Source organism: Theobroma cacao, chromosome 6, assembly GCF_000208745.1.
Source record: "Theobroma cacao cultivar B97-61/B2 chromosome 6, Criollo_cocoa_genome_V2, whole genome shotgun sequence".
Classification (NCBI taxonomy): Eukaryota; Viridiplantae; Streptophyta; class Magnoliopsida; order Malvales; family Malvaceae; genus Theobroma; species Theobroma cacao.
The window spans coordinates 24,372,669-24,400,267 of record NC_030855.1 but is presented as its reverse complement, the minus strand read 5'-3'; the positions used below and the strand labels follow the sequence as shown (position 1 = coordinate 24,400,267).

Here is a 27,599-nt window from a genome sequence, read left to right as displayed (position 1 = left end):
CCATGTTCAACATTGTTCTCCAGCAGTAAAATCGTAAGAGAAACCCCACACAGAAGCACAATTTTCGTCCCCTACATGCAATAGAGAATGAAATCATTGACAGATAGCATTTATGTCTAAAAACACCATTACAATTTTTCGTCATGATACTCAAGTATTTGCGAAAAGGTAAAACCAGAATAAGATAATATGAGACCGATAGGAAGAACTGGCCATAAGGCATCCCAAAGCAAAGAGAAAGTTTGATCATTGATGTGACTGGAAGTACCTCTCAAATGCAAATCCTCATTGTCATCCTCAGGCATTTGACATCTTCGGTGGCCTGATGAAGTGGTAACCATTGGCAGGAATGGGTGGATAGAGAAACCATTAACGGTGTCTGCAGATTACATAGAAAACCGGTAAGAAACAGACCATGCTCACGATAAGCAAAAATGAATCTGATTCTTCCTAAAATAATGTAGTATGTCTAACCAGCTGCAACTTGAAAGCATGATACCCACTGCCCAGTTTGTAAATCATAGATATGAACAAGACCATCCTAAAAATAAATTTCAGAGAAATTAGCAAACAGTTAATTACTAATTGCACTGGATCAACAGAGATAGAAGAACAAAGAAAATTACCTGACCACCTGTACCAAGATGTCGACCAGATGACTCAATATCAAAAGCTATTCGTTGGTTGGTATCTTCAGATGATCTGTACAACCTACAAACAAGGTACAAAGAAGATCATTGGGAATTTTATCATGACAATGGCATTGAAATCGTATGTGTACCTGTGATAAAGATTTATTTTCTGGGGTACTCAGATTGCTCAAAATGAATTTCTTTTCTTGAATGCATATACAATTTTCCTTCTTGTTAATTTTACTGATTAATTCATAAAATGCAGACAGAGGTATTGGTGTGTAGTTACCAATCCACAGGTACCACAACAAATTATACCAAACGCTGCTATAATTATTCATTAGGGGGACATTTTGCCTAGCAAAGGATTCCATTTAAAGTTTTGATGGGTTAAATCTAGGTAAAAGGATTGGACGAGAGTTTAGAATTTTAGGCTGATTTTGAGATACAAACACCTTTATTTAGCATTGATCTAAACATGAATTTTACTGAATTAACAATAAACTCGAGCTGGTATAAACATAGGCCTCTTCTGGACACAAATTGATCAGACCTCAGTTAGACATGGGAGGGCTATTCTACATGGAAACTGCAGATCAGTGTTGTAGTGACCAGCGTCGTTTTACATAGGCCAAAGATACTAATGCGGTCGTTTTGAGACGGTCCTTTCTTAACCCCACTTCATATTCTATGCTTGATATTGTTGGCAAATGGAAGTATATTACCTAATTATAAAAAGCTTGGATTTGATCTTGAGACAAAAATGTTGACAACAGATAAAAATCATTAATTTCTACAACTTTTCAGTCTTCCATAAATAATTATTCCTTCCAAAATTTTGTGTTCTTTCCATGTGAATATTTTCCAAACTTTTATGCTTCACAATATTTGATCTTAATGTGAAAAAGTTTAGATCTTCAGTGATTAGATCATCATGCATGGTGACTAGATCATTGTGATAAGATTGAAAATGCATCAAAATTTCCTATATTAAATGATAAACTCAAAACGACAACATCAATGACTTTAGCTTAGGTAAAACGATGCTGGTCACTGCAACTTTGATCTGCAGTTTCCTTGTGGAGGAGCCCTTCCACATCTGATTGAGGCTTGATCTATTTGTATCCAGCAAAGAATTGCATAAATGATAATCCAAACTATGAAAACTAAATTTGCGCTATACAGAAAGATTCAAAATCAAAGGTAATGTAATGAAGAAATATAAGTTGAACCTAAATCCTCCTTAATTTGTTTTCTCTTCTCCTACTTAATTGAAGCTGTCTTATGATATTTTGATTCAATGTTATATCTATTTGGTAATGATCGTATTCAATTGGTAGCTAGTTTATTCGATTTTATTGTTTCCCTAGCTATAAAGTAAGATCATTTTCCCTTTAGAGCAATATATATGTTAGTACTAGCCAGAGAAATTCCCGATAGTTTGAGCATATAGCTATGGCATCTCTGGGCATTGAGAACCTGGAAAACCCAACAAAGAAAAACAAGAGTGAAAACTTAGGTGACCATGGTCATAGTCCACATCCTAGAAATGTTCATGGTAGAACTGCTGTCCAGCCTCTCTCTGGTTTCCCAGATGACGTCCTTGCAAAAATATTTTCCTTTCTGCCTATCAAACAGGCAATTCAAGCTTCAACAGTGTCACCAAGACTCAAGCAATCTTGGCTCTTTAGTAAAAAACTTTCCCAATCAGCAGTATATTTGAGGCTATAGCCATGGCGTCTTTAGGAATTGAGAACCAGGCAAAGCAAAGAAAGAAAAACGAGAGAGACAGCTTAGGTGACCACGGTCATAGTCCACATCCTGGAAATGTTCATGATAGAACTGCTGTGATGTTGAGCAAAATCTTTGTCAAAACACAGTTTTTGACCAAAGAGCCAAGATTGCTTGAATCTTGGTGACTTTGTTGAAGCTTGAATTGCCTGTTTGATAGGCAAAAAGGAAAATATTTTTGCAAGGACGTCATCTGGGAAACCAGAGAGAGGCTGGACAGTAGTTCTACCTTGAACATTTCCAGGATGTGGACTATGACCATGGTCACCTAAGCTTTCTGTCTCGTTTTTCTTTCTTCGCTTTTCCAGGTTCCCAATTTCTAGAGATGCCATAGCTATAGGCTCAAACATACTACTGATTGCTTTAAAGGGAAAATGATCTTCTTTTATAGCTAGGGAAACAAGAAATTTGATTTATTGGTTGGTGTATGATTTTCTGTTTAAAAAATAAGATTGGAATCCTCTTTCTCCTAATTATAAAAAGAAAAAAACAAGAAATTCTATGAAAATGACTACCAATTGAATATTATCAATAGGTAATGGAGACACTGGTTGAATCAAAACATTAGAAGAAAGCTTCACTTAAATAGGAGAAGGCACATGAGCATTTAGCCAATTGATTAGTGCATGATCTTCTGTTTTAAGAATAGGATTTAAATCTCCTTTTCCTAATTTCCAAAAAAATAAAAGAAAACCAAATAAAGTAAGGAGGATCTAGGTTTAATATTTCTTCATTAAATTACCTTTGATTTTTTGAATCTGTGTGTCTGGAGTAGATTTAGTTTCCATAGTATGGGTCACCATTTCTGCAATTCTCTGATGGATTAAAATAGATCAGACCTCAGTCAAACGTGGAGGGCTCTTCTACAAGGAAACTGCATACAAATGTTGCAATGACCAGCGTCGTTTTACACAAGACAAAGTCGATGATGCTGTCGTTTTGAGTCTGCCATTCTAAACTTCGTAAGCCACTTCCATGTTAGATCCATGATATTTTTGGCAAGTAAAAGTAAATTACTTACTATAAAATCTATTATTAATGATTTAAATGAATTATTTGAGCAAAAAAGGTAATGCATCCAAGAAATTTATAATTCATATCTAGTTTTACCATATTTGTCTCAACATTCTTTTTTTAGATTCTTATATATGGAAGGATGAAAAGTTTTAGATAATTTTCTATATTTGGAAATGCTAATATGGAAACATAATATGTTCAGATTATGCTTCCAATTTTTCCAATGGAGTCATTTAATGTGGGTAATGTTCATGTATTTTCAATCTTATTACAATGGTTTAGTCACCACGACGATCTTATCACTGAAGATTTAAAACTATTCACATGATGATCAAATATCGTAAAACATAAAATTTTAAAAACAATCATATTATTTTCAATATACAATATTTTGAACAGTGTAAAAGTTTATTATAAAAAATTATTGTGATATAATTTTGAGAAGGAGGCAAAACTTTTTATACATAAATAATTAAAAAGAGTAAAATCTTCGTAAATTAATTTCGAAAATCATGTACGAACCTTTACAAAAAAAATCTCTTTGTGTCTGCTTTTCAATCTGAAATTTAGTTCCCTTCTCCATGGCGATCTAATTAAATCTCCCTTGATGAACGGAGCAAAGCATAAAGAATCAAATTTTCCCTACAGCCTTCAATAGGGAATTTAGATTACTTCCGGACGAAGATCCAATTGAGCCTCTCTTAATGATTGGAGAATATGTAGAAATGATTAGAAAATACATAGAAAAGAGGATTTGCTTTGAAAAAAAATTCTCTAAACCCAAGAGAAGTAATTTTGGCACGAAAGTGAAAAGCATGGTGTCAAGAAATGATTGTAAATTAAGAGATAAATAGCGAAGGATCTAGATTTTAGAAAAAAATATGAGAAGAGTTTTGACTTGTATAAGAAAAAAGTCGACACTTTAGAAAAAAAAATGAAAAGAGTTTTGACTTGTGTGAAGAAATTTACCGTTTACAAGAATAAGTGAGGACTATTTATAAAACATGTGCACGTTTGACATATTCATTTTACAAGCTATGTCAAAACCGCGTTATCTAGTGCTTTTATTTGATTATAATCACCAAATCAAATTAATTATAATATACTATATTAACATATTGTGTACACGTCACATGCATAGACGAAATTATAAAATTCAAATATCAAATTAAAATTCTCTTATTTTTTAAATAATCCTTTCACTAAAAAAATTAATGATAATTAGACCATTCGGAAACATCAGCTTGGGTTCAAAATTGAGCAACCCCGTTCCCTTACCCTATGATCTCATGCTGAAGGTGGTATGAAATCTGATAATGCCATTATAAGATGACAAACATGGGGCAATGCCCGGTTTGGGGATTCACTTCCAAATTCACCCACATTTTTGCATTAGCAGTGTTGTATAGCAAAGAATGCAAGAGGAATATAGTCAAGGCATTGAGACAAGTTTATTTGAACCAGCAGGTTCATCGTCCCGTTATTCTCACATTATAAGCCAAAAGCTTCAAGAGGCAGAGGATCACAATATCTTTTCTTGTCCACCAGGGTATCAATTTATATAAGAGATCTTACTCTTCTATACTGATTGCGAATCTCCAACAGCTTTGGGACAACATCGTGCTATGTTATGGCGTATGTCATGTCCAGTGGGAAGAGAGAGACAGATTGCTAGACTAGCATTTTGTTAATAGCAAATTAGCAATTCTGAAAGCTAAAACCATCACTTGATGAAGGGAAAAGAAAAGATTTTGCTGAAACTAACTGTTTTAGTTGTTTGTAATAAACGTGATGAAGGTACAAAGAAAAGGAAAATGACACTGAAGAATGGAAATCACATAGTTACACGATGGGGGATGGTGTCCAAGCCCATGGACTGCGAAAATGACCCATGTTCAACATTGTTCTCCAGCAGTAAAATCGTAAGAGAAACTCCACACAGAAGCACAATTTTCGTCACCTACATGCAATAGAGAATGAAATCATTGACGGATAGCATTTATGTCTAAAAACAGCATTACAATTTTTCGTCATGATACTCAAGTATTTGCGAAAAGGTAAAACCAGAATAAGATAACATAAGACCGACAGGAAGAACTGGCCATAAGGCATCCCAAAGGAAAGAGAAAGTTTGATCATTGATGTGACTGGAAGTACCTCTCAAATGCAAATCCTCATTGTCATCCTCAGGCATTTGAAATCTTCGGTGGCCTGATGAAGTGGTAGCCATTGGCAGGAATGGGTGGAAAGAGAAACCATTAACAGTGTCTGCAGATTAGATAGAAAACTGGTAAGAAACAGACCATGCTCAAGATAAGCAAAAACGAATCTGATTCTTCCTAAAATAATGTAGTATGTCTAACCAGCTGCAACTTGAAAGCCTGATACCCACTGCCCAGTTTGTAAATCATAGATATGAACAAGACCATCCTAAAAATAAATTTCAGAGAAATTAGGAAACAGTTAATTATTGATTGCACTCGATCAAATAGAGATAGAAGAACAAAGAAAATTACCTGACCACCTGTACCAAGATGTCGACCAGATGACTCAATATCAAAAGCTATTCGTTGGTTGGTATCTTCAGATGATCTGTATAACCTAAAAACAAGGTACAAAGAAGATCATTGGGAATTTTATCATGACAATGGCATTGAAATCGTATGTGTACCTGTGATAAAGATTTATTTTCTGGGGTACTCAGATTGCTCAAAATGAATTTCTTTTCCTGAATGCATATACAATTTTCCTTCTTGTTTTATTGTCCTCTTAAAGGAAGAAACTACTGCAGTACCGTCCATAAGATTAAATTACTTACTTGTACACAACTTCAACAGCTTTTCTTATGTCCCAGCACATAATATAAGGATCCTAAATAAATTTGATAAAAGACACTGTTAACTTTTATGAATAAAATAAAATGCATGCATTGATTACACCAGTAACAACTTTCCTCAGTAAAAACCTATAGGGAAAGAAAGATTAAGATTAATTCATAAAATGCAGACAGAGGTATTGGTGTGTAGTTACCAATCCACAGGTACCACAACAAATTATACCAAACGCTGCTATAATTATTCATTAGGGGGATATTTTGAAAATGGCCTAGCAAAAGATTCCATTTAAAGTTTTGGTGGGTTAAATCTAGGTAAAAGGATTGAACTAGAGTTTAGAATTTTAGGCTGATTTTGAGAGACAACCACCTTTTATTGGCATTGATCTAAACATGAATTTTACTGAATTAACAATAAACTTGAGCTGGTATAAACATCTCTGGGATCCAGTGAGCCATCATTGACATCAACATTCAGAAATGATTCTATTTTTCAAGAACCAAGAACCAGAAAAGGGCAAACAACTCTTTGTCTTTTGTCTCATTGGTTGTAAATGGAATGAGGAATATGTACAGTATGTTACCTTCCGAGCTCCAGTATATAGATAATTTCCATCTTTTGAGAATTGCACCTGAATGAAAGGTGAAAAACAATGAAAACACTTTGCCTTTCCTTGTTGATATCATAAATAAAACCAAGTGAATGACAATAAATGCTCACTTACTTGCGTTACCCCACCTTCTTGGCCATGCAAAACATATAAGAGCTCCATATTGTCTTCCCTATAGATTGCAGTAGTCTGGCTGTAAGATCCTGTAGCTAGCATTCCAGTGTGAGCAGGACAAAAAGCAATTGCTGATATAATACCTGCAATGAGTAAGTAAGATCAGGACAATAATGCTTTTGCTTTAGTTTCACTAGGAACATCAACAAGCTCAGTTCAGAAAATTACCTGTTTGACCTTCTTTGTTTCCTTGTAGTGTTGAATACTGTGCAAAATCTCTACCAGGACGATGTACATCAAACACTCTAACATATTTGTTGTACCCAGCAAATACCCTACAAGTATAAAGAAGAATTAGAGAAAGCAATAAGAATGTTGTTGGGTCCATCAGTGGAACCCAGTGAAAATGCCTATGCAACAAGTAAAGTTCTTGGGAGAGTATATATAGGAATCCCCCCAAAGTAACAACATAATAATAGATTTTCATAAACAATATGGCAAAAGCTATAAACATGGTCCATGGTTAGCAATATAGGTTTCGGAATTGATTCTTTTTTTTCAAAAACTCAAGGAAAATTTTCAACCTCATAACATAAACACTTGACACAACAAAAAATTACATCAAGCAAATTATGACAATTTCACTGTTTTGCTTACTTAGTCCCTGCAGGATTAAATGAAACTGAAAAGGCAGCAGTTATTTCATCCACAGCATCATAAGCTCGATATGTGCAGCGTAGCTGTAAAAGTTACGAAACCAAATATAGTGAAAAAGAAAATAGATTCTACATTAAAAAAAAAAAAAAAACACAAAGCAAAATGACCACCCAAAATCTATGCAATCGATGCAAAAGGTTTTAATCAACCTGGCCTGCTTCTTGCACATGCAATGAGATCATCAAGTTTTATCAAAGGATGTAATAATAAAATTATTTCTTATTCAAAAGATGTAAATATGTGAGCAAAACGGATGATTACCAGGCCAGAAGTAGCATCCCAAAGATGAATTGGATGGTCACGAGTAGTAGTAGCAAACACACAGGTAACTGGATCTGTTTGACGGTCACATAGGAATAAGTTTTAACCGCAAATCAAAGTCCAATCCTAATAACATAATAAAAGAACTGCCAAAGCACCTGAAGCTGACATGTATGGATACCAACAGAAATCATACACAGACTCCCCTTCACTTACAACAAGTTCTGCCTTATAGGAATCTGTACATTACAAGTAAAACCACAAGTTAAACTCTCAAAAGAGCCACGTTGAATTCTCATTCTCAGATATTAATTTGCAAAAATGCTATTCCTTACCTTCTTCAGAGGCTGAAGAACAAGCGGTAACATGATCACTGCTACCATTATCCGGCCTAATAACAATTTTTTTATTAAAAAAATGAAAATATACTAAAAATATGTTATAAAAAATGAACAAGAAGAAAAGAATTACAAGGAGAAAAGGCGAAGAGTGTTATCCTCAGAACTGGTGAGAAAACACGAGCCATCAGGAGACCTACAAAGACCAAACCCGGAAAATTCAAAACTAAAAGAAAGTAAAAAGAAAATGGTAGCACGGGCAAAAGGGGCAATAAAAAATACCATTTGACGCCTTTGAGAAAATTGTTAGGGTTCGGACCGGTTCTGAACTGCTTATGGAAGTGATAGGTTCTGTACGGAGGAACATCGAACTTAATCTTAAGCGGCCAGTCGTGTCCTTGTTGGTTTGTAGATTCTGAGGTTTCTGTCAGTTCGATTTGGGAGTTGGATTGCTGATTCTCTTCTTGTCGTTCCTCTTCTCCCATTTTGCCGCCAAAAATTAAGCTTTGAGAAAGAGGAGCTTATAGCGGTGTTTTATTCGCAGAAATGAAGGAAGGCAGACATCGTCCCTAAGATGTTTGACAAAAGTTTGAAGGAAAACCCTGTAGGTTAGTGTAATTGCATTGGTTGCCCCAACACTTTCTTTGTTGTTCAAAATAGTATAGAGATTTAATTGAAAATAATAAAAACTTCAAGAGCCTTTTAAGCATTTATGCCTATATTAATTTGAGGAAATGGCATTTTCATGCTACTATGCCAGATGATATAAGAAATTAACAACTTGATGTATGTTGCTTAGTCTCATAAAGATTGAATCCAAAAACAATTGCATTTCTTCATTGTTTCCCAATACAAGTATATAGTAATTGAAAAAAATAAACAAGGAAATACATGATCTTTATCAATCGTTCTGCCTTACTGGGCATTGCTTCATGCCAATTGTGTTTATTGGGACTGACCTATTTGATCGAAATAAGGAAACAATAGTGTCCTTCCCAATAGGTGCATTTGTCACCAAAGGAAGTTATGAAAATCCAGTAAATCATGAATGATTGCATTCCCTATGCTAAGAACTTTTTAGATATGGGTCGTCCTTGTGTATTGAGTACAAGGGAAGATCAAGGGCAGTCTCTGCAATCTTTCTGTCCTCTTGAATCTTTGCTATCAGGCTTTCAAGGGATGGGAAATTAACCTATTGCATGTAAAGCTTGTTAGAACGATGCGTAGTAGTATGGCCAGGAAAATGAACTGGAAAATTAAGCATGCTAACCATTACCTCAGGTCGAATATAGCCAACTATGACAAGATGCAATTCCTCACCATAGAAATCTTCATTAAATTCATGAAGCAACCATGGCTCCTACAGCATGAATTAAATTTAGGAATAAAAGAGTAGAAGAAAAGACTTGTGCAGTTTATCATCCAAGTTAATATTGCACTCACTACAGTCTTTTCAGCATTGTTGAAATACGGGTTCCAACCGATACTCATGACCATTTTATAAACACCTCTTGTAGATAATCCAGCCCAACCAAAATATACCCCTGAAGGATGTTCTGAAAGGAGACTTGAATGGCCTTCTGTTGACAAATTGGCTGGAAACAAGAAAAGGATAAAAAGAGAGCAGAATATGAAGAATAACAGAGGAGGAAATGAAAAATGAATCTGAACAAGTTCAAACATCTTGATGTCACATCAAAGCAAGGTAGCTCAAAGACTCTTTAAGTGTTTAGGATCTGTGAGTTACAGGGAGATCTCTAACTTTGATTTCCTTTGAAAACTACTCGAAGGCCAAGTAATGTACAAATGCATACTCGCTTAACAAACCAGAACAGCTTACCTGTAGGGATTCCAAGTACTTTTGACCCACGACCAAATCCCTTAATGACAGGACCACCAATATACCAGGGTTCTATTGGCAAAGTTCCCTCTACCCCTGCAATCACAAAAATATTCTTATGAAGATTGTTTACAGAGTAAAAGTTACTAAACAGGATATAAGATGAAGATAGAGGCTTCAGAGGTTTACAATCTTGAAATGAAGGTAGGCCCCACTTTTCAGGTTGCAAATCAAGCAGAGAATTGATCACTTCATCTGCCGAGGTGTAAAGATGAGCTTGTTTTGGAACAGATGGCACAGCAACCACTTCAATTCCAGCAGCCTTACCAGCTGTAACACCTGGCCTGAAATGGCCATTTCCTAGTATTAGAGATAAAATCTATGTTCTATGCTTATGGCTATTCATCTAAACAATGTATGTGCTAATTAGTTAGAAAAACAAAGTATCTAAAACATTACAAGACCACATAGTACTCAGGCATACTGAAGGTTGTGCTCAAATGCTCTGCTAACAGGACTACTACAGTATAAAATTCAGTAGCGTTATGAGGTAGCCAGAGTTCCTTTTCTTTTTATGATGTCCTCCATTTCAATTAATTAGAGCTACAATTTTCTCTTAAGAAAGAAATACTGACAACATCAGCAAAAATACCAGCTGCTATTGTGAATATATGATACTTACGCAAGTGTCCAGATGAATTGCTTCAAAGAATAATTACTACATAAAAAGAAATGGTTTCTAGGCATCAGGCTATATATTCCCAAGAGCTAAATCAGTCCACCAGAGAATATTTAGGAATAAATGAACTTTATTTATTCCGAAAAGGAAAATGTAACTAATCGTGCATCATCAAATGGGAAAGCATATTAGCCGGAATACTTATATAAAAATGGAGGTCGCTTACATAGAATCTTCAATGACTAGGCAACTTGAAGGTTCGGTGTTTAGACTTTTAGCTGCTTCCAAGAATCTTTAATAGGAAAACCAAGAGTGTTAGAATTTGATAAGGTAAAACCAACAAAGTTAGAATTTTATTTTAATATTACAGAAAATACATCTAACACAAGATCATAATGCAACTCACATTTCAGGATTTGGCTTCCCTGCGGTCACTTCATCACCACCAACAACGACGGAGAAGTAGTCCTTCCAACCTGCAAAGGGAAATGATGAACAGACAGCTCTAATAATATCTTGGAGGGTTGCTAGAAGTTCCTATGAAAACAACCTTGGTGATAAGAAATTTTGGATTCTATGTTTCCTCTTGGAGAGTTTGAAGCTAAAGCCATAGGCACGCCATGACCACTCAAATGTTTAAGTAGCCGATTGGCACCTGGAAGAGGTTTAATGTTGCATAACCTACAAAGATTATAAATAAGAGCCTTAATATTGCGCTAGTTCCGGTTACATCAACATCTAACAGCGAGCACGTAAAACCTGACTCACCGAGCAGAGAATATAGGATGGAGTTCCGCGAGAAATTCATCTTTTCCACAAGGAAGCCCATATTCTTCAACAATAGCTGCAGCAGCTTCCAATGGTGTTTTTCCTATTATTCTTTGAGCTTCTCTTCCATCCCATTGTTTCCCATACTTACCCAAAAAACCTTTCAAAACCTCGCCTACTACACCATCTGTCACGAGATTGAAAACAAATCATCACTATATAAATTAAACTCTAAACTTTCAAAAAAAAAATCAAACTCTAGAACCCGAAACGAATGAGAAGCAGATAGTTGCATAACTTCAAGAAAGCAATAATCTCAAATGTTTTTGAAGTATTGGGTCCATAATCAGAGTACCCAAAACTTTATTTTTCTTTTATTTCACAGAATTCAGGCCAAACGTAGGTAATCTGGAGATGTATTACAAAAGAAAACAAAGAAAAATAGCTATCAACCAATAACATGTTCCTTGCAGTAAAAAGCAAATTTAAAAAAAAAATCATAGTAACTGTAAAGCAAAAGCTTACCAGTGTTGAGAAGTGTACCATCCAAATCAAGGATGACACATGAAACCAACTTCTTTAAAGGATTGGCCATCGATGTTTTAGTGATCAAACATTAATCACGAATATAATATCTCTGAAAGGGAAGGAAGCACGTCTTATAACTAGTAGAGAAGTGGGGTTAGTTGATTGAGAATGGTAAGTTCAATTTATTCGAGCCACCGTCTCTGGTAATTTGTGGTGCCCAGAGAGTGGGAAATCGACAAAGAATTTTTCTTTTTTTGTTTTTTTTGGGTTCTTCTGTCCGGCTAGGGAGAACCATTAGCCTTTCGACAAGCATTTATCATAATCCACTTTATTACCCCTTTTGCCCCTTCCTCCATTCTTTATTTTATTCTTTTGTCAGAGCGAATTTTGTAATAGTCTTGATGTTGATGACTATTATCCCTTAAAAAGAAAAAAAATCCAAAATTTTCAAGAACATGGTTTCTGGTTTCAGAATCAGGAAAAATGAGACAAATCATGACAGAATCACAGAACCCACCACCGGCCTGATTGAATTTGGAGCTTCTCTTGGAGATTTCTGCTAAGACATATTCCATTTTTACGTCAGCTTTATGTCTTAAAGCAAATGCCATAGCCAAGTTGTTTGACAAATACTACAAAGGCAGGCTCGTTCTGTATTTTGCAGTCCTTGTTTGGATTTTTAATGAATGTCTCTTCTTCGTTCATTCCTGTTGGCATCACACTCTCCACTCTTTTGGTTTCTTTGAGCAATTACTAGAATTAACTACTTGTGTTTTAGGTCGAAAGCATTCCCTCTGATTACAGACAGATTTCATATGTTAGGTTCATCACTTGCATTCTTGTTTCCAATGTTCCAGGAAATGGTTTTTACCGCAGCACAAAATACGGCATAAATAATGAGATACTTCTAACTTCTTGCCCAATTATTGAGCCAAAACTATGTTTAATTAAGGAAAAGAAACCAATGCATCTGAAGAACTAGAGAGAGCTTTGACAGAAGTCTGATATTGTAATTTAGAAAAAGCAGAACGGAAATTCTTGAACGAACTAGCCACTGGAATACTTCAGTACGGGAATGCTGTTGGATATTATCATCATAATCTGGTTTCTCTTAAAATTCCCCATATTCCTGTCGGGCCAGGAAGATTTCCAGGATCGATAAAGAGCGCCACTTTGTTCATAGATAACCACCTTCTTTAGCTCTGTTGCGTCCTTGAGCAGAAATTGCATCAATTCTACTAGAAGTTTGGACCCTGAAGAACTTGGCTGGAAACCTGTAATCTCAATATCCTCTAGGCTTTGCAAGAAAGACTTGAAAATCCAATTAGCTGAACTCAGGAATGCTACTCCATCCAATTCGTAAGAGTTGAAAAATTCCTGATCAAACTCAAACTACAGAATAGACAAAAGTACATATTAGGTATCAACAACAATAAGAGAATTCCAATCAAGGCAGTATATTTTGTTTCAGAATCTGAATTCTGAAGAACATAGATTATCTACTGAGAATAAAGTCGGTTCTATCTCTGTATGTGTGGTACTCTCTTGCTGCTGTAAACCCAATTTCAGTGGGCTTTTTTTTTACTTTTTGTCTTATAAGTAGGCCCAACGATATTTGTCTTACGGCCTTCAGTTCATACTTCATAGTCTTTGCCTCCTTGGAACATGAAAAGAGAGTTTATTATGTAATAACACTTACTTTTAATTTGAATGACAATAATTTGCTGTCTTTTCAAGCACAAAAATTAGATAAATATTATTCTTTGAATGTTGAAAACGGTCACATGGATGCTTTGAAGTTCATTGCTCTGTTTTGTCTTGAACCAAGCCTTCAGTTTAGCTTTGTTAGTGTGGGAGTTGATATGCATTCTACTTGTTTGTTGAATGAAGATCATTACCTCATTATTCATATCCAGCATTTCTAATGTATTGAAAGAAGGAGAATCCATGATCTTACCTTGGAGTTGTCACAGGGAGACAAATTTAGCACCAGTTTCTTCAGATAAGGTGAACTTTGAAGCAGACTCACAATCCCAGGAAGATCCCACTCACATATTTCTGTGTCCAGGACCAAACAACTGCGTTTGGACAATGGGGAAGATATGCCCTTTATTTCCCATATTGATAAAACCTTATACAAAATAGGAGACACAGTCACACAAAAAGACTATTAGCAGTGGGTACTATAACAAAGTAGAACACAACTACGTTTAACACTTTAACTTGGAAAAACAACATGCCTAGAATCATGAGTTGATCAACCATTAATGAGAAAAGTAAAAAAGAATTTGAGAATGTGCTTCCACTTTCAATTTTGAAAGATATAGATCAACCAACCCAATATGTACAGCATGCATATAGACAGAGAATACTGAGTCAGTGAACCTGCCTGAAGGCACCAAGTCCCCACGGTCAATTCCTCAACATGACAAAGCTTTTCTAGCAGTTCCCTCAAGATGTATCGGTGCTTTGTGTAATCATACTTGTCTTTTTTGTCAATTGTCATCACAAAACCCAGATTAGCTTTCGACAAAGACGAAACATGCATCAACCTATACGTTCTCCGGTACATGAACCCCAATAGGCTCAATGACTGAAGATTTGGACACGAAATCTCTGTCACGCAGTCCTCTTTCTCATGAGGATCATAGATTCCATCCACCACAAGAACTTCCAAACTCCTAGAACTGATTCGTTTAATCCTTTCACAGTTATGCAATTTCAAGTTTTGCAAATTCGGACTACCTGACAAAATGTTTTCAATTGCCTCATTATTCAACCTCGAGTAATTGATAGATAAAACCTTAAGGGATGGCCAAGAAGTATTGCCGTCAGGTGAGACAACACATTGTCTTAAAGTTAAATCTTTCAAATATGAATTCACGTACAGAAACTGAGGCAACCAGAAAGGTGTAGATTCAGCAAACGGAGCATAAACCAACCCCCCATCAAAAACCAGACAGAGCTTCTCAACATGGTGACTTATAGCAAAAAGAATCCACTCCTCCACGTAAGAGGCCAAGGACTCAGTGAATTTGAAGTTGATCGAGAAATTCTTGATCGTATGGCCAGAGAAGCGCTGCAGCGTTCTGTTAACAACCTCAACAAATTTAGCGAGCTTAAAACAAAAGCTGCTGTGACTGAAGGAAAGGGTCGGTATTTGAGTCCAAAGAGGATACCATCTCCGAGATAACACGCTGGTTTTGATGGCGTCTTCGATGGGTAAAAAAGAAAGGATTTCCTGTATGAGGAAATCGGGCAAGGTACTGATAAGGTCTACAGGAGGACTTCGATACTCAAATATCGGTGAAAACCTGGGATATTTGAGACGGGTTTGAGCAAAATTGAGATCGTTTCGATGTGAACTATGACGATGTTGGCCTTGGATCACGGCTAAAACCGAACTGACAGAACCAGTGCTTTGCTCCGAACAGACAGAACCCTTCTGATCTTCCATCGATTACTCCCGAACTTGGTACTCACCACTCCTTTATATTGCCTACCTAACCTCTGGGTCTTGCCAACATGGTGGTGCGGGACCAGATTTTTTTACAAGCTAGTGAATTCACAATGGATTATAACACTCGTAGGGAGGACAATTCTGTGCTGTTTCAATCTTGAAAAAGGGGAAAGATGTTTTCTTTGCCTTTCTAATCAAGCTGTTAAAGATTTTTATGCCCCTGTTTTCTCACAGGGTGGTCAAACGAACGTGGCATACATGGGCTGGATCATTATGGCTCATTAATATACCCTGATTCCTTCCCTTTTCATTTCCCCATTTTTTACTTTTACAATTACAAATTACAGCGTAATGGCAGTTAAGCTCATTTAATATTCTGTTAATTTTTATTTTGATAGTTGTTAATTTTATTTAAATAATATATATTTTGTTTATTTTTTATTTTTTTATAATTTTAATAGATAAAATTAATAGTTTGATCTGTTGTGGGAATAGAAGTTTCCTGCATGATATTATTTGAAAAATAAATTATCTAAAGAGTACTAATTAAGAAAAAAATTATCACCGGATGTCATATGAAAATTATAAAAAAAATATAAGTGAAATTTACTCTTAAAATTAAAGATACAGTTGAAATCATGCTTCTTTGATTTAGCTCAAATCTTTCTTTGACTCTTATAAATAAGAGATATATTGAAATTCGAAATAATTTATTTTTGTTTTTTTATGACATAATGCTTAACAAAATCAAAAATTATTCAAATAAATATAAATAAATTCTTATTTTTTATTACTTCAATCAAAATTTTATATTTTTATTTTTATTTAAATTTCAACATGTATTCGATGAAACATCAAGAGAGATTTTTATTTAATGATTTAATGGGTGAAAAAGGATAAATATTTGGTTTATGATTATGTGGGATATTGATAAGATAAAATAAGATTAAAAAGTGCAAAAAAAAATGATATAATTTTATTATTTTGTACATATGTTCAGAGTGTACAAATTAAAAATAAAATATTATAAATATTATCCATGACATAATTTGTATATAAGATATAATTTTATTTTAATATATGATGAAAAATCTTTTGGGCTTGAATTAAACTCTACCCAACTTTCATCTCACTTTTACTACTTTCATTAAGGGTATAAATTCAGGGCACGTTGATTTACATTTAATTAGATCGATGGAATTAGCTTATAAGTAAATAAGGTGATTTTCACATTAGACAAATAAGAAAATCTCAAAAAGTTTATACACATGAATGTTATACATCTTATTATATTATTTTTTTAGAAAAAAATAATAATTTCATAGCAAAGTAATATTATAAAGAATCAACTCTAAACTCAACCCATGTCAAACATCAATTAAGAGAGGGCAAGTAAAAGATAACCGACAATGACAAGAGTGTTTTTGAAACAAGCTTATAAGCAAGTAATGGCTTTTTTAACAAAGTGGTATCAAACATATTCTAATCCATGGCAAACACCTCTAGAGAAAGGTTGGTAAGATGGTCGATGGTGACGATAATATTATTAAATTAAGTGAAAAAAAATGTCACATTGAATATATCAAAAGAAGTAAGATGCTTTAATTACATGTTACGAAAATAAGAGATTTTAAAAAGTTTATAAGTGGGTACGCACACATTATCAAATCAGCCTTATGAGAGACGAGAGAGATTAATGTCTCGTAAATTATGAAATTGGGACCAACTTTATATAGAAGTATTGCTTACAATTAAAAAGAGCTGACCATCAGTCAATAGGTCGTTGTAGTATAGTGGTGAGTATTCCCGCCTGTCACGCGGGTGACCCGGGTTCGATCCCCGGCAACGGCGTCATCCTTTTCAATTTTGGCCTCTATTTTTTCATTCAAATCAAACCGTTGAATCCCGTAACTGAGTACCTCGTTGATCAACGCAGCTCTTTTTTTGTACTAATTTCTTTTGTTTTTTTCCCTCCCTCGGCAAATTAGCTGGGGGCTCTTAAACCCCTCAAAAAAAGCCCGCCCTCATTTTGCACATCCCACTCTCCACCCTCTTCCGGTAACCTCTTTCGTTGCTTCTCTTCTTCTCCGTCACTGTCGTTACGACGCCGTATTTACTCCTCCCTCTACCAGTACTTAGGGTTCCAGCGCATATTTACTAGAAATGCCATTTTTCTCAGCTCTTGAAATGGTATTACTGTTGTCTTCGATTTGATACCCGTGATTCCGGAAACTAGCCACGATTAAGAACAAACATTGACTAAAAAAGCCGTAGAGTTTTAGCCATGGAAACCGACGAAACGCCACGTGTGCTTCCCTTTCAGCTTCAATTCGACAAACCTGTTGCCTCTCAGGTTTATTTCTTTCACTTCACAATTTCATTTTCGTGTCCAATTTTTTTTTTCGATTTTTATCTGAACATCTATGATCATGCATGTTTTTCTTTTTTCTTTCTTTATTTTTTTCGATCAATTTTTGATTAGATTAAAATTGCGGAATGGAATCCAGAGAAAGATTTACTGGCTATGGTTACTGAGGACTCCAAGATTTTGCTGCATCGGTTTAATTGGCAAAGACTCTGGACAATTTCTCCTGGTAATTCCCGGAAATTTCTTTATCATTATTAGTTTAATGGGCTGTTGGATTTGATTCAAGTACTTCGTTTGTGGAATAATTTATTGATTTATGGTTCTTTAGGAAGGTGCATTACATCCTTATGTTGGCGTCCTGATGGTAAAGCGATAGCGGTTGGGCTTGAGGACGGAACGATTTCATTGCATGATGTTGAAGTAAGTTAGCCTTTTATGTATTTGATCAAGTCGTAAGGTCTATTAGTAACTAATTAGCTTATTCAATACTCTTTCTCCATTTTGCTTGATTGTTTAGTTTCTCTCTATATGATTGTTGATAATCATTTTCATTGATTGTGTTCTCTTGTATGTTATAAATGTTGAGTATTCGTGGCACTACAATCTGCCTGAGAACCATAATTCTGTTTTTTTTTTTTTTCATTTGTTTTTGTAGCCCCTTTACACTCATTATGTTAGAGATTTCCCTTTGCATGAACATCATAGCCTCAATAATTTGTTCTCATATTGGGGAGTGGAATAATTTATGCTGTAACTGCAACACTGTTCATAAAGTTACTTACTCATTAGAAGCTAGTTTTGATGGAGGATGTGAACTTAATTTAAATTGAAAGAGTATTTTACCATGATCCTTTGATTCTGCTTAAGCATTGATGTGTCCTTACAACTTTCATATTGGAATGACTTTTTGGGATTGACACCTGAGACATGTCGTTTATTATGTGGGTGTGTATCTTCTTGAGGTTAAATTGTTGGTGCACATAATTATGCAACAAAATTTGCTCATCCAACTCATGATATTTTGTATTTCTTGCAGAATGGAAAGTTGTTGAGAAGCTTAAAGTCTCACACTGTTGCTGTTGTGTCCCTAAACTGGGAGGAGGATGGACAAGTGATTAGAGTATGCCTTTGTCTTTTGGAAAATTGTGACTTGTAAATATCTTGCATATGTTAAACTTTCCTAGGATGTCTGTCAAGGCTGGTATCTTTATCTGGTTCATACAAACATGTGTTTGACGTTTTAACTTCCTGATCAATTTCCTATAACTTTGAAATTCAGGATGATTCTGTTAACAATTCAAAATATGAGGACCGCACTTCTTGTTTCTTTCCTCCTGCACCAAGAGTTCCTCGGATGCCTGGACTAGTACCTGGAGATACTGGCTTCATGGATGATAGTGAAGATTCGTTTCGAGAGCTTTCAAATTCTTCATACCAACGATTTAACATTTTATGCAGTGGTGACAAAGATGGAAGCATATGCTTTAGTATATTTGGAATATTTCCAATAGGGAAAATAGTAAGCTACTCATCTATCTTGGAAATAACTTTCTGGATTATACTGATTAACTAATGAAGTATATTCGAAGAAGTAGAAATATGGTTTAGTATTGGTATATTTTCTGTAGGGTAAACAGTAAGCTACTATTGAAACTAGTATTTCTATATTGTGTGTCTTGGTGGTTGATCTATGGTTCCATCTCTTCTTAATGAATCTTATTGTAATGTGTGGCCACTAGATATACATTATTGACTTATTTCCTAACAACTAACTTGTGGAAATAATTGTAGCCTTTTGTAGGGCTGGTCCGGCTAATAAAGAATAACTTTTGATCGCTTTGATTCTTCAAATTCACACTCTTCTGTCATTTTACTTCTTATAATTTTACGGATATTGTAAAATCCTTTGAATTTCTCACCTAAACTACCAGATATTTGCCTGGACTAATATTCATGGTTCTAAGATAGCCATATTCTTCCTTGTCAAGTTAATTTATGTTTTGTTTCTCTTGCTTTTGCTCTCTTTTTTTAATTAGTGTTTTTTGTTTATCATTTATCACCTCTTTTTATGTATTTTAATGTGAATTATTTTGCACATGAAATCATTTGGCAGAACATTCACAAGTTGTCTATTCCTACTTCCTTTGCAAATGAGCAAGCTACTTACAGACTTCTAAATGCTTCCATTTCCAAGGTATGTTCTAATGAATGAATTTGCAGTGGCAGCAGTGTATTTAAGATAACATTCTTTCACAATTATTGGAGTGTTTAATTATTAATGATTCATAGAACAAGGTGCTGCAAGTGATGTGGCAAGTGAGCTAACTCTGGAATTTTGTTTAAAGTTGAGTATTACTCTTTATGGGAGAGTTTTGTTCAAAGAGTCAACCAAAGAAGAGTTCGTCTAGTTTGGCTTGACTACACTTAAAGTGTTTATCTCTTAATTTATATTTTTACGCTCATAATGTTGGACACCTTGTAAGGTGTTTGTTAGGGCTTTCCTGGTTGAAAGGTCATGCAGCTGGATAAATCATAATATATATTGAGAGTATATTTCTTGCATCCAACAACCAAAAAAGAAAAAAAACACTATTGTTTATATCAGTGCTTAGTGCCTGCAGGCCAACATGTAGAGCTATCTGATGTTCCTATGTTGTCATTATTAGGTTGCTTTGTCAAAAGACCTTTGTCATTCGATTGTAATGTGTTCTGGAGAACTTAATCAAGATGAGGTTGAATCGCAAGAGGGACAGCTGGGTGTACATGGTATGCGTGGCTTGCATTGCTTACTGCTTGATACTTCTATCTTTTGGAAGAGGTAACTTTGCTGGAGAAACTGGGAATACCTGCAGCTTATTTGTAAATTTATAGGTATTAAGTTTTGTAGTGTTAGATTTGTCTATACTTGAATTTTGTTTATGGGATTCTCTGTAATGCTTCTTGCTCATAGTTTTATCATGCACCAGCTGCTTATCTGAAGTGGATGAATCATGAACATGTTGTATTCTTTTATCCCTCACATGATCTACTTCAGCCCTTTTTATCTCTTTCTTATTGCAGGAAAAATGAACTCCATCAAGTGGCCCAACAAGCTTCTAACATTGAGGATTTAATTGAAGTTATTCGTACATCATTATCAGTAATGTGTAAGCAGTGGTCAGATGCCATGCACACTTTCCGTGAGAAGTTTGATTCTCTATCTAGTTTAATAATTGATCATGGTAACTTCTGATTAGAGTACTACTAATTATATTTGCCATTTCTGCCGCATGTCCATTAATTGATTTCTATCACATGCATATAGGGCTGGACTCGTCTCCCCAAGAGGAGTTTCTGAGCCTCCTAGGCGGTGCACGAACTAGTCCACCAGTCCATCAGTTTCTAGTTAACTCCCTGGGTGAATTGGTAAACTTTGCAATATTTAATAATATCTTTCTTTTGTGAAGGAAATTAGTTTGCATATTTTATTCAATGCATTTCTTCCTAAATAGGGAGTGAAGCGTGTCTCAAAGGTCGTTTGTGGTGCTGGAAAAGAACTTCAGCATGTTGTCCTTGATCATCTTCAGGTGCTTGGTTGAATTTTTCTCTATAATTCATGTAATAATTACTTAGAAGAATCTTTGACTTGTTACTTTATATCATGAAATATCTTATTGCAATTTGGTGGATTGGGTTGATAGACAATGATTTGGGTGCGCAAATGAAATTTAAGTTTCCAACTTAGGCTGTGCCATCTGTAGTTTGCTTATGCAATCTTATTTCTATTTAACATTTTCATGGCACAAATTTTGTTATGGTCCAAATGCTTAAATTTCAGGGGTAATTCTACCTACTTGCTTAATTTAATGAATGTTAGCTATTATGTTGAAAGCCTATCAGCTTAGATAGTTACTTAGATAGTTGCTTTTTAGGACAAGGATGAGTTACTCCAGTATATGCTTAAACACAGTGACTCCTTGTCACACATAAAATCTCTACTAAAGCAGAGTGTAACAGTTTTGTCATTGTGTTTGGACAATGTTTGGTTGTGATGATATATTTCACTAATGGAATATCCATTTTAGGCACTTCTTCTATTTCCTTATCACAAAATGTTGTATGGTGAGTGTTCCTTCTGATGTGATCCTGCTGAGATTAATATCCATTTCCCAGCCTTCTGCAGAAATTATTGGATTCAGGATGGGAGAACTAAGAGGTCTATCACGATGGCGCACACGTTTTCGGGGTATTGGCCTAGATGAGACTCTGATCAATAATGCGACAGAAAAATCTGGAATGTTAATAGTACAAGTTGAGCGATTTATGAGGGTGCTTTCCTCTGTGGTACAGCAGGTATGCTAACTTGAGAACCTTAATATTTGAAGTTCTTTTGGTCTTTCTTCATTCTTAATTTTTTTCCCACTATTTTGATGAGATACTTCAGACCAGTTTACTTTAAGTAGTCTGAGTAAATCATTGCCTTCAGCTCTAAATAAATCTCCAAAAATGAATAAATGATAACTAGAAAATGAAAATTATTTGGTCTTTTCAACTGTAATCAATCTTCTATTAGAAAATCTCCAACCAGCTATGATAAACCGAAATGCAATTTTGTAGATAATTCATTTGGTGAATAGACAATGTGGAATCTTGCTTATGGTAGAGTTGTTTGCAAAATTTGTATTCAACTTTGGAATATTCCAATATACTAACCTTTCTAGTTGCAAATCTCCGCTCTGCCTCATTTGTCAGTTTGTGCTACCTTTGGATCAGTTGTAACAATAATGATGAAATGTAGGAGTTGTCTTTTTGGAACAAATGAAATGTTGGAGATGCATATATTTTTCCCCTCTTTTTTTTGTCAAGAACTCTTAAGTTGAAGAAATTTTTTTTTGAAAGGCCTTAAGTTGAAGAATTTACAGTGCACTCTCTGATTCAGAACCATTCGCTTTGATGTTATGATGAATTTCACTGATTTTCCATCTTCTTTTTAAAGCAAGATATGAATTATAACTGTCCTTTGAAGTGATTGCCAATACATAATGGTAAAAAGATGTCAGATTATATGCTTGACATGACAACAGCAGTTTCAACTCTTTTTATTAAGAATTTTCTATTTTTTTTTGTGAGAAAAAGCAATTAAGTGTTAAACTTCGATGGTTAGTTTTCTTGTACAACCTTTCTACAATATGCAATGAAAGTGGAGAATTTTTTTCTCTTGGAATTGTGATATTCTTCTGTTGGAGTTCTGATATCTGTCTTTGCTTTCAGTTTTCAAATTTCTTTAATTGGCTACTAAAATGTATAAAGCTACTTATGCAAGAGCCAAGTGATCAGCTTTTACCCTATAATAGGTTTGCTTCTCAGATGGTTTTATGTTCCACTTTTATGCGTATCCTTAATTTGGTAGCCTTACATTTTGTTTTTGACAGTGAACTTGTTGTTGTATTCTTGAAGTTTTTATATGATCAAGATCCTGTTAGGCCCTTTTTGGAGCTGTCTGAAGTTGATATTGAAACTGACATGTAAGTTATCTTTTCAACCATCATAGGGTCTAACTAGTGTATTTTCAATTTTTTTTTCTTTTGTCAGTCATGTAACAAGATTTATGCTTATTGTTTGTTACTTAAGTGTACCCATAATGTGTCACACAGCATGAATGTACATATGTCGTACATTTACATATGTTCTTGAGCTACTCTTTAATAGCAGCAGAGCAGACTTTGTCTCTACACGGAAGAAAAATAACTCTCTATAAATAATCTATTCTGAATATGCTGATTAAGGATGTAAAAATATTGAATGTTAACTTTAGTTTAATACTTATCAAGCTGCACACTTGGCATTAACTCTCCATGAGTGACTGTTAATATAACTGTATATACATATGGCATTTATGAATGTATCTATAATGGATGTATGATGCTTGTGGATAGATATGTTTAAACTTATGCATGCATCTATATAGATGCATGATGCATGTGGGTAGATAGCTGTGCATTAACAATGTCATTTTTTATCCTTGAAAGAATCTGATCCCTTAAATCCTTTAGGGAAACACTGCAAAGAGTTAGAGAATTGGTTCATTTTGGGGGATTTTCAGATTGTGAATATCTGCGGAGGACATTATCAGAGGAATTTCAACAGATGGAGTCTAGGTATGCTTTCCATTGCCCTCATCTATCAATAGCAAATTTTGTTAATAGAGATTTTATCATTGTCAAAACAGAACTATATTTTAACAACTCCTGCAGATGCCTAGGAGATGTGTAAATATAAGAGATTGAGTGTTTAGTGTGTTGTCAAATTTCTCTCCATATAAATATGTGGATATATGGATTAGCACAATCATTATTTCAATGAAAGCGACAGTTCATTTCTTCCCAATACTCAACATCCCCCCCTCCCCACCCCTTTTACTGCCTTTGCTTAAGAAACTGGGTTTTAACTGGAATCCCACTAATATATCTAGTAATTTAGTCTTCCATCTTCATATCATGCATATTGCTTTTCTACTTTACTTCAAACTGTAAAATGCCTTAACAATAGCTCTGCAATCTCAGTTTCAAGGAGGCTTTCTTGATGCCCTTTACAACAATATCACAGAAGATACTTTGTAAGGATGTGCTTCCACTGTTTGCTCTCCCATCTTCACCAGCACCTATGTCTGTCACTGTTCCTATGTCAGTAACATTCTACAAGGTAGTCTCCCCTGCCAGCCCTCCCCTCCTATTCAGTCTCTAACTGTGGTCATACATTTATTGGCTTCTGTATATAATTGAAAGTTGTAAATGCTATATATTTGATATCATCATCTCTAACGTTGGTAGAATTTACTTTTTTATGTTTTTGAATGCTTATTCTTCCTGTTGTGATGCTTTCTCTTTTTTTGTAGGATGCCTCCACAGCTATGTCATCTTATCAGACTCATGAACATGGGTATATTGATTATATTTCTTTCCAAATACCTGGTGACTCTTCCTTGGACATTGCTAATTGTATAGGCATATCAAAGGGATTCATGCATAGTTCGAGCAATATTACTGAGGACTCTGCTTCATTGGAAGCTGTTTTGCTGTCTGTTCCTGATGGTTATCATTGTGTGGATCTATCTTTATATAAGGTGAAAACCTAGATTTTTACTCAACCAATCTGTTAATTTGGGCTCTTTGGGATGTCAATGAACTTCATTTTTCCTTTTTCTCTTCTTTGAAATCTAACAAAGGTAAGCCCATGTGTTGTTTGGTTATTTCATGATTATGCTGCCACCTTTTTAGTCTTAGTTTTTTGGGATGTTTTCTAATTCACTTGATCCTTTTAAAAAAAATCTAAAACAGGAAGGTCAAATTGTTTTGTTATTAAATGAAACAACTGCTGCTTCTGAAAGCTTTGGAGAATCTTGTATGATGATCGTCCAGGCTAATGATCTCCCATTTGTATCTATTTCAAGATCCAGTTGTATCAATCGTTGGAACTTAAATCAGCTAAAGGTAAATGTTTCTTCTGGCAGATCTTAACCACACTTCTTGAAGTAAATAATTGATAGGACCTTTAACCTAATTGTTTTTGCCACTCAATTATCGATACAAACTCAATTACTTATCTTTACATGCCTATCAGTTACTTTAGTCTTATGTTCCTTGAACATTTTAATATCATTGTTAACTCATATAGATTTGTTGCTTTTTTACATGATTGGACATCCTTCTGTTCATTTTTTGCTTTTACTTTCATAGACTTCACAATTAGACCATGCTTTTATTAATTCCCTTCTTATTCTTGGTGAAACCGCATCTTTTTTCTGTTTCCCATGTCATTATGAACTAAAAGTTTCACCCTACTTTTGCCTTCTCCATTTGAAGCATCTTGTTTATCTCCTACCTTGTTCCTGCCTCTTTCATTAATAATCATCTTTCCGTAATTTTAGGCGGGCATATAGTTCCCATGAGCTGATATACTATGCTTATAGCTTCCTCTTTTTCGAATCTTTAAGTTTCCATTGTGGTGAAGCTTACATGTTGGAAACTATATCAATGTGCATTTAGGACTTTGTTATGTATCTACAACTGGAGAATGAGAAGGTTCGAATTATTCCTCACTCTGTAGTTGCTCCTCTCGCAGTTAGTGGTAAGTTTCAAACTGAAACATCCTGGCAACTGTCATACATGTCGATCTGTCGATCATACCGAACATACTTGAATTTTGCAAATCCTTTAACGTTTATGTTGAAATTGACTGTAACAGCATCCAGAGGCGTAGCTTGTGTTTTCGCTGCAAGAAAACGTGCCTTGGTCTACATACTGGATGAAGATGAAGATGATATCTCAGATACAGAATGACTGCCCTTTCCTAGGACTTTTCTTGGACTCTTTGGCCAACTTTTTTTCGCCAAACTTTAAGAAAAACAGGAGTTCGTTATATTGTTTTATGTTGCCATGATTGTCAGTTATTTGCTTTTCCCTTGACATTAAAAGCCAAATCTTCCAAGAGTTCAAGTTGAGAAATTACTTGGCAGAAAAAAAGAGTATTTTTCTTGTATTCAGTGCTCCTTTGGCTTAGTTTTTTTTCAGTTTATTTACTTTTTAAAAATAAAAATCAGGTCAAATGACATTTGGAGAAACGCTTAAAATAAATATACAGCTTTTTTTTTAAAGAACAAGATTTAAAAAAAAAAAAAGACTTAAAAAAAAATTTTAGAGAGGAGTTTTCTCTTCTTTTTTTTTTAAAAACATGTCGGTTTTTCAAAAAATGTTCTTTTCTCTCAATCGGTCTCTTTCTTCTTTCTGTTCATCTACAAATCATCCTTTTTTTAATGCAAAATGCAATCTTCGTTTCCTTTATTTTTTTTTACAAAAATTATTAAAAAAAGAAAAAACAAAAGACTTAATAATAGAGTAGTAAAATTTGAGATTTTTTATTTTTATAAAGATTAAGAGAAAATAAAATTTAAATTTAAAGCGGTATTTAGTTATTATTTAATTTTTTTTTTTGGTTTTTATGAATTTTTTATTTTAATATTTAAAATCGTATATAATTTTGAAATATATTTATTTTGTTTTGGTTTATTATGTGATTGAAAATTATCTTAGCACCTTTTATAATAATTTTAATTAAAATTAAAATTTATATAATATATTTTATCAACTAATTTATTAAATAATTTTAGTTTAATTTGAAAAGTTATTATTTTTCATAAAAAATTTTGAATAACTTTTAAATTAAGAAAAAACTAGACCAAATAGATTTTCAATTTTGTTTCATTAATTTATTTGGATATGTTTTCGTATACATTAAGATACTTTTAAAATATTTATGGAGAATAAACACATAATTCTTTTAAAGCGAGAATAATGATCTCGAAATATAAAGAAATAGTTTTTCGTCACCTACATCCAAAACCTTCAATTGATCAATCAAAATCAAACATAGCAAAGATGCCACCAACAGGAGATTGTAAGCGTACATCCAGAGCAGCGTACGGCCCAAAACCACGGCTTTGCCTCTGCAAACGACGTACAGTCACTGGAAGGAATAACAAAATCCGGAGTCACACAAAACTGTAAAGAATATTGACCTATTATTACTAATGATACTTAACCGTTATTAGCTGGAGGGTGTTCTTTTTTTTTTTTTTTTGTCAATCAGCTGGAATTGAACTCGTTG

The 27,599-nt window shown here is 34.5% G+C and overlaps 4 protein-coding genes and 1 non-coding gene across 7 annotated transcripts; 2 read left to right on the top strand and 3 right to left on the bottom strand.

Moving 5' to 3' along the window:
* Positions 5,172 to 8,881, bottom strand: LOC18596953 (telomerase Cajal body protein 1). The gene is made up of 14 exons (XM_007025730.2): positions 8,597 to 8,881; positions 8,448 to 8,510; positions 8,312 to 8,367; positions 8,135 to 8,215; positions 7,977 to 8,050; positions 7,656 to 7,738; positions 7,227 to 7,333; positions 6,999 to 7,141; positions 6,858 to 6,905; positions 6,259 to 6,311; positions 5,957 to 6,041; positions 5,804 to 5,870; positions 5,598 to 5,708; positions 5,172 to 5,400 (listed from the first exon to the last, which is right to left on the bottom strand). Exons 1-14 carry the CDS (start codon positions 8,797 to 8,799, stop codon positions 5,336 to 5,338), a joined length of 1,239 nt encoding a protein of 412 aa, XP_007025792.2. The 5' UTR covers positions 8,800 to 8,881; the 3' UTR covers positions 5,172 to 5,335.
* On the bottom strand, positions 9,119 to 12,422 carry LOC18596952 (bifunctional riboflavin kinase/FMN phosphatase). The gene is made up of 10 exons (XM_007025729.2): positions 12,127 to 12,422; positions 11,602 to 11,788; positions 11,384 to 11,514; positions 11,240 to 11,309; positions 11,060 to 11,125; positions 10,344 to 10,498; positions 10,155 to 10,250; positions 9,758 to 9,909; positions 9,591 to 9,674; positions 9,119 to 9,506 (listed from the first exon to the last, which is right to left on the bottom strand). Exons 1-10 carry the CDS (start codon positions 12,194 to 12,196, stop codon positions 9,381 to 9,383), a joined length of 1,137 nt encoding a protein of 378 aa, XP_007025791.2. The 5' UTR covers positions 12,197 to 12,422; the 3' UTR covers positions 9,119 to 9,380.
* Positions 12,880 to 15,821, bottom strand: LOC18596951 (putative F-box protein At1g49610). Its single transcript, XM_007025728.2, has 3 exons — positions 14,519 to 15,821; positions 14,087 to 14,260; positions 12,880 to 13,521 (listed from the first exon to the last, which is right to left on the bottom strand). The coding sequence occupies exons 1-3, from the start codon at positions 15,584 to 15,586 to the stop codon at positions 13,177 to 13,179; spliced, it is 1,587 nt and encodes a 528-aa protein (XP_007025790.1). The 5' UTR covers positions 15,587 to 15,821; the 3' UTR covers positions 12,880 to 13,176.
* Positions 17,369 to 17,440, top strand: TRNAD-GUC. The gene has a single exon. It is a non-coding gene; the product is annotated as a tRNA-Asp (tRNA).
* Positions 17,577 to 26,494, top strand: LOC18596950 (anaphase-promoting complex subunit 4). Of its 3 annotated transcripts, XR_001928492.1 has the most exons (20): positions 17,577 to 17,942; positions 18,072 to 18,183; positions 18,286 to 18,377; positions 18,994 to 19,077; positions 19,237 to 19,476; positions 20,071 to 20,151; positions 20,624 to 20,775; positions 21,018 to 21,178; positions 21,262 to 21,362; positions 21,449 to 21,523; positions 22,110 to 22,289; positions 23,208 to 23,290; positions 23,369 to 23,461; positions 23,990 to 24,094; positions 24,500 to 24,638; positions 24,832 to 24,875; positions 24,952 to 25,059; positions 25,274 to 25,426; positions 25,982 to 26,063; positions 26,181 to 26,494. XR_001928492.1 is itself a non-coding variant. In XM_007025723.2 (19 exons), exons 1-19 carry the CDS (start codon positions 17,874 to 17,876, stop codon positions 26,273 to 26,275), a joined length of 2,325 nt encoding a protein of 774 aa, XP_007025785.2. In that variant the 3' UTR covers positions 26,276 to 26,494. The 3 variants fall into 3 exon arrangements, 2 of the variants coding, with proteins under 2 accessions (XP_007025788.2, XP_007025785.2); XM_007025723.2 differs by having other exon boundaries at positions 17,874 to 17,942; positions 24,832 to 25,059; XM_007025726.2 differs by lacking the exon at positions 23,208 to 23,290 and having other exon boundaries at positions 23,394 to 23,461; positions 24,832 to 25,059.

Coding starts and splice junctions, on each gene's coding strand:
- LOC18596953 (XM_007025730.2), bottom strand. CDS start 8,799: ATGGGAGAAGAGGAACGACAAGAAGAGAATCAGCAATCCAACTCCCAA. Junction 8,511..8,596: donor TTTCTCAAAGGCGTCAAATG/GTATTTTTTATT, acceptor TGGTCTTTGTAG/GTCTCCTGATGGCTCGTGTT. Junction 5,709..5,803: donor AGGCTTTCAAGTTGCAGCTG/GTTAGACATACT, acceptor TCTAATCTGCAG/ACACTGTTAATGGTTTCTCT.
- LOC18596952 (XM_007025729.2), bottom strand. CDS start 12,196: ATGGCCAATCCTTTAAAGAAGTTGGTTTCATGTGTCATCCTTGATTTG. Junction 11,310..11,383: donor CAAAATTTCTTATCACCAAG/GTTGTTTTCATA, acceptor TTCCCTTTGCAG/GTTGGAAGGACTACTTCTCC. Junction 11,126..11,239: donor GGGAAGCCAAATCCTGAAAT/GTGAGTTGCATT, acceptor TTCCTATTAAAG/ATTCTTGGAAGCAGCTAAAA.
- LOC18596951 (XM_007025728.2), bottom strand. CDS start 15,586: ATGGAAGATCAGAAGGGTTCTGTCTGTTCGGAGCAAAGCACTGGTTCT. Junction 14,261..14,518: donor TGGGGACTTGGTGCCTTCAG/GCAGGTTCACTG, acceptor ATTTTGTATAAG/GTTTTATCAATATGGGAAAT. Junction 13,522..14,086: donor CTCCCTGTGACAACTCCAAG/GTAAGATCATGG, acceptor TCTATTCTGTAG/TTTGAGTTTGATCAGGAATT.
- LOC18596950 (XM_007025723.2), top strand. CDS start 17,874: ATGGAAACCGACGAAACGCCACGTGTGCTTCCCTTTCAGCTTCAATTC. Junction 23,462..23,989: donor GTTGATATTGAAACTGACAT/GTAAGTTATCTT, acceptor TAAATCCTTTAG/GGAAACACTGCAAAGAGTTA. Junction 26,064..26,180: donor TGCTCCTCTCGCAGTTAGTG/GTAAGTTTCAAA, acceptor TGACTGTAACAG/CATCCAGAGGCGTAGCTTGT.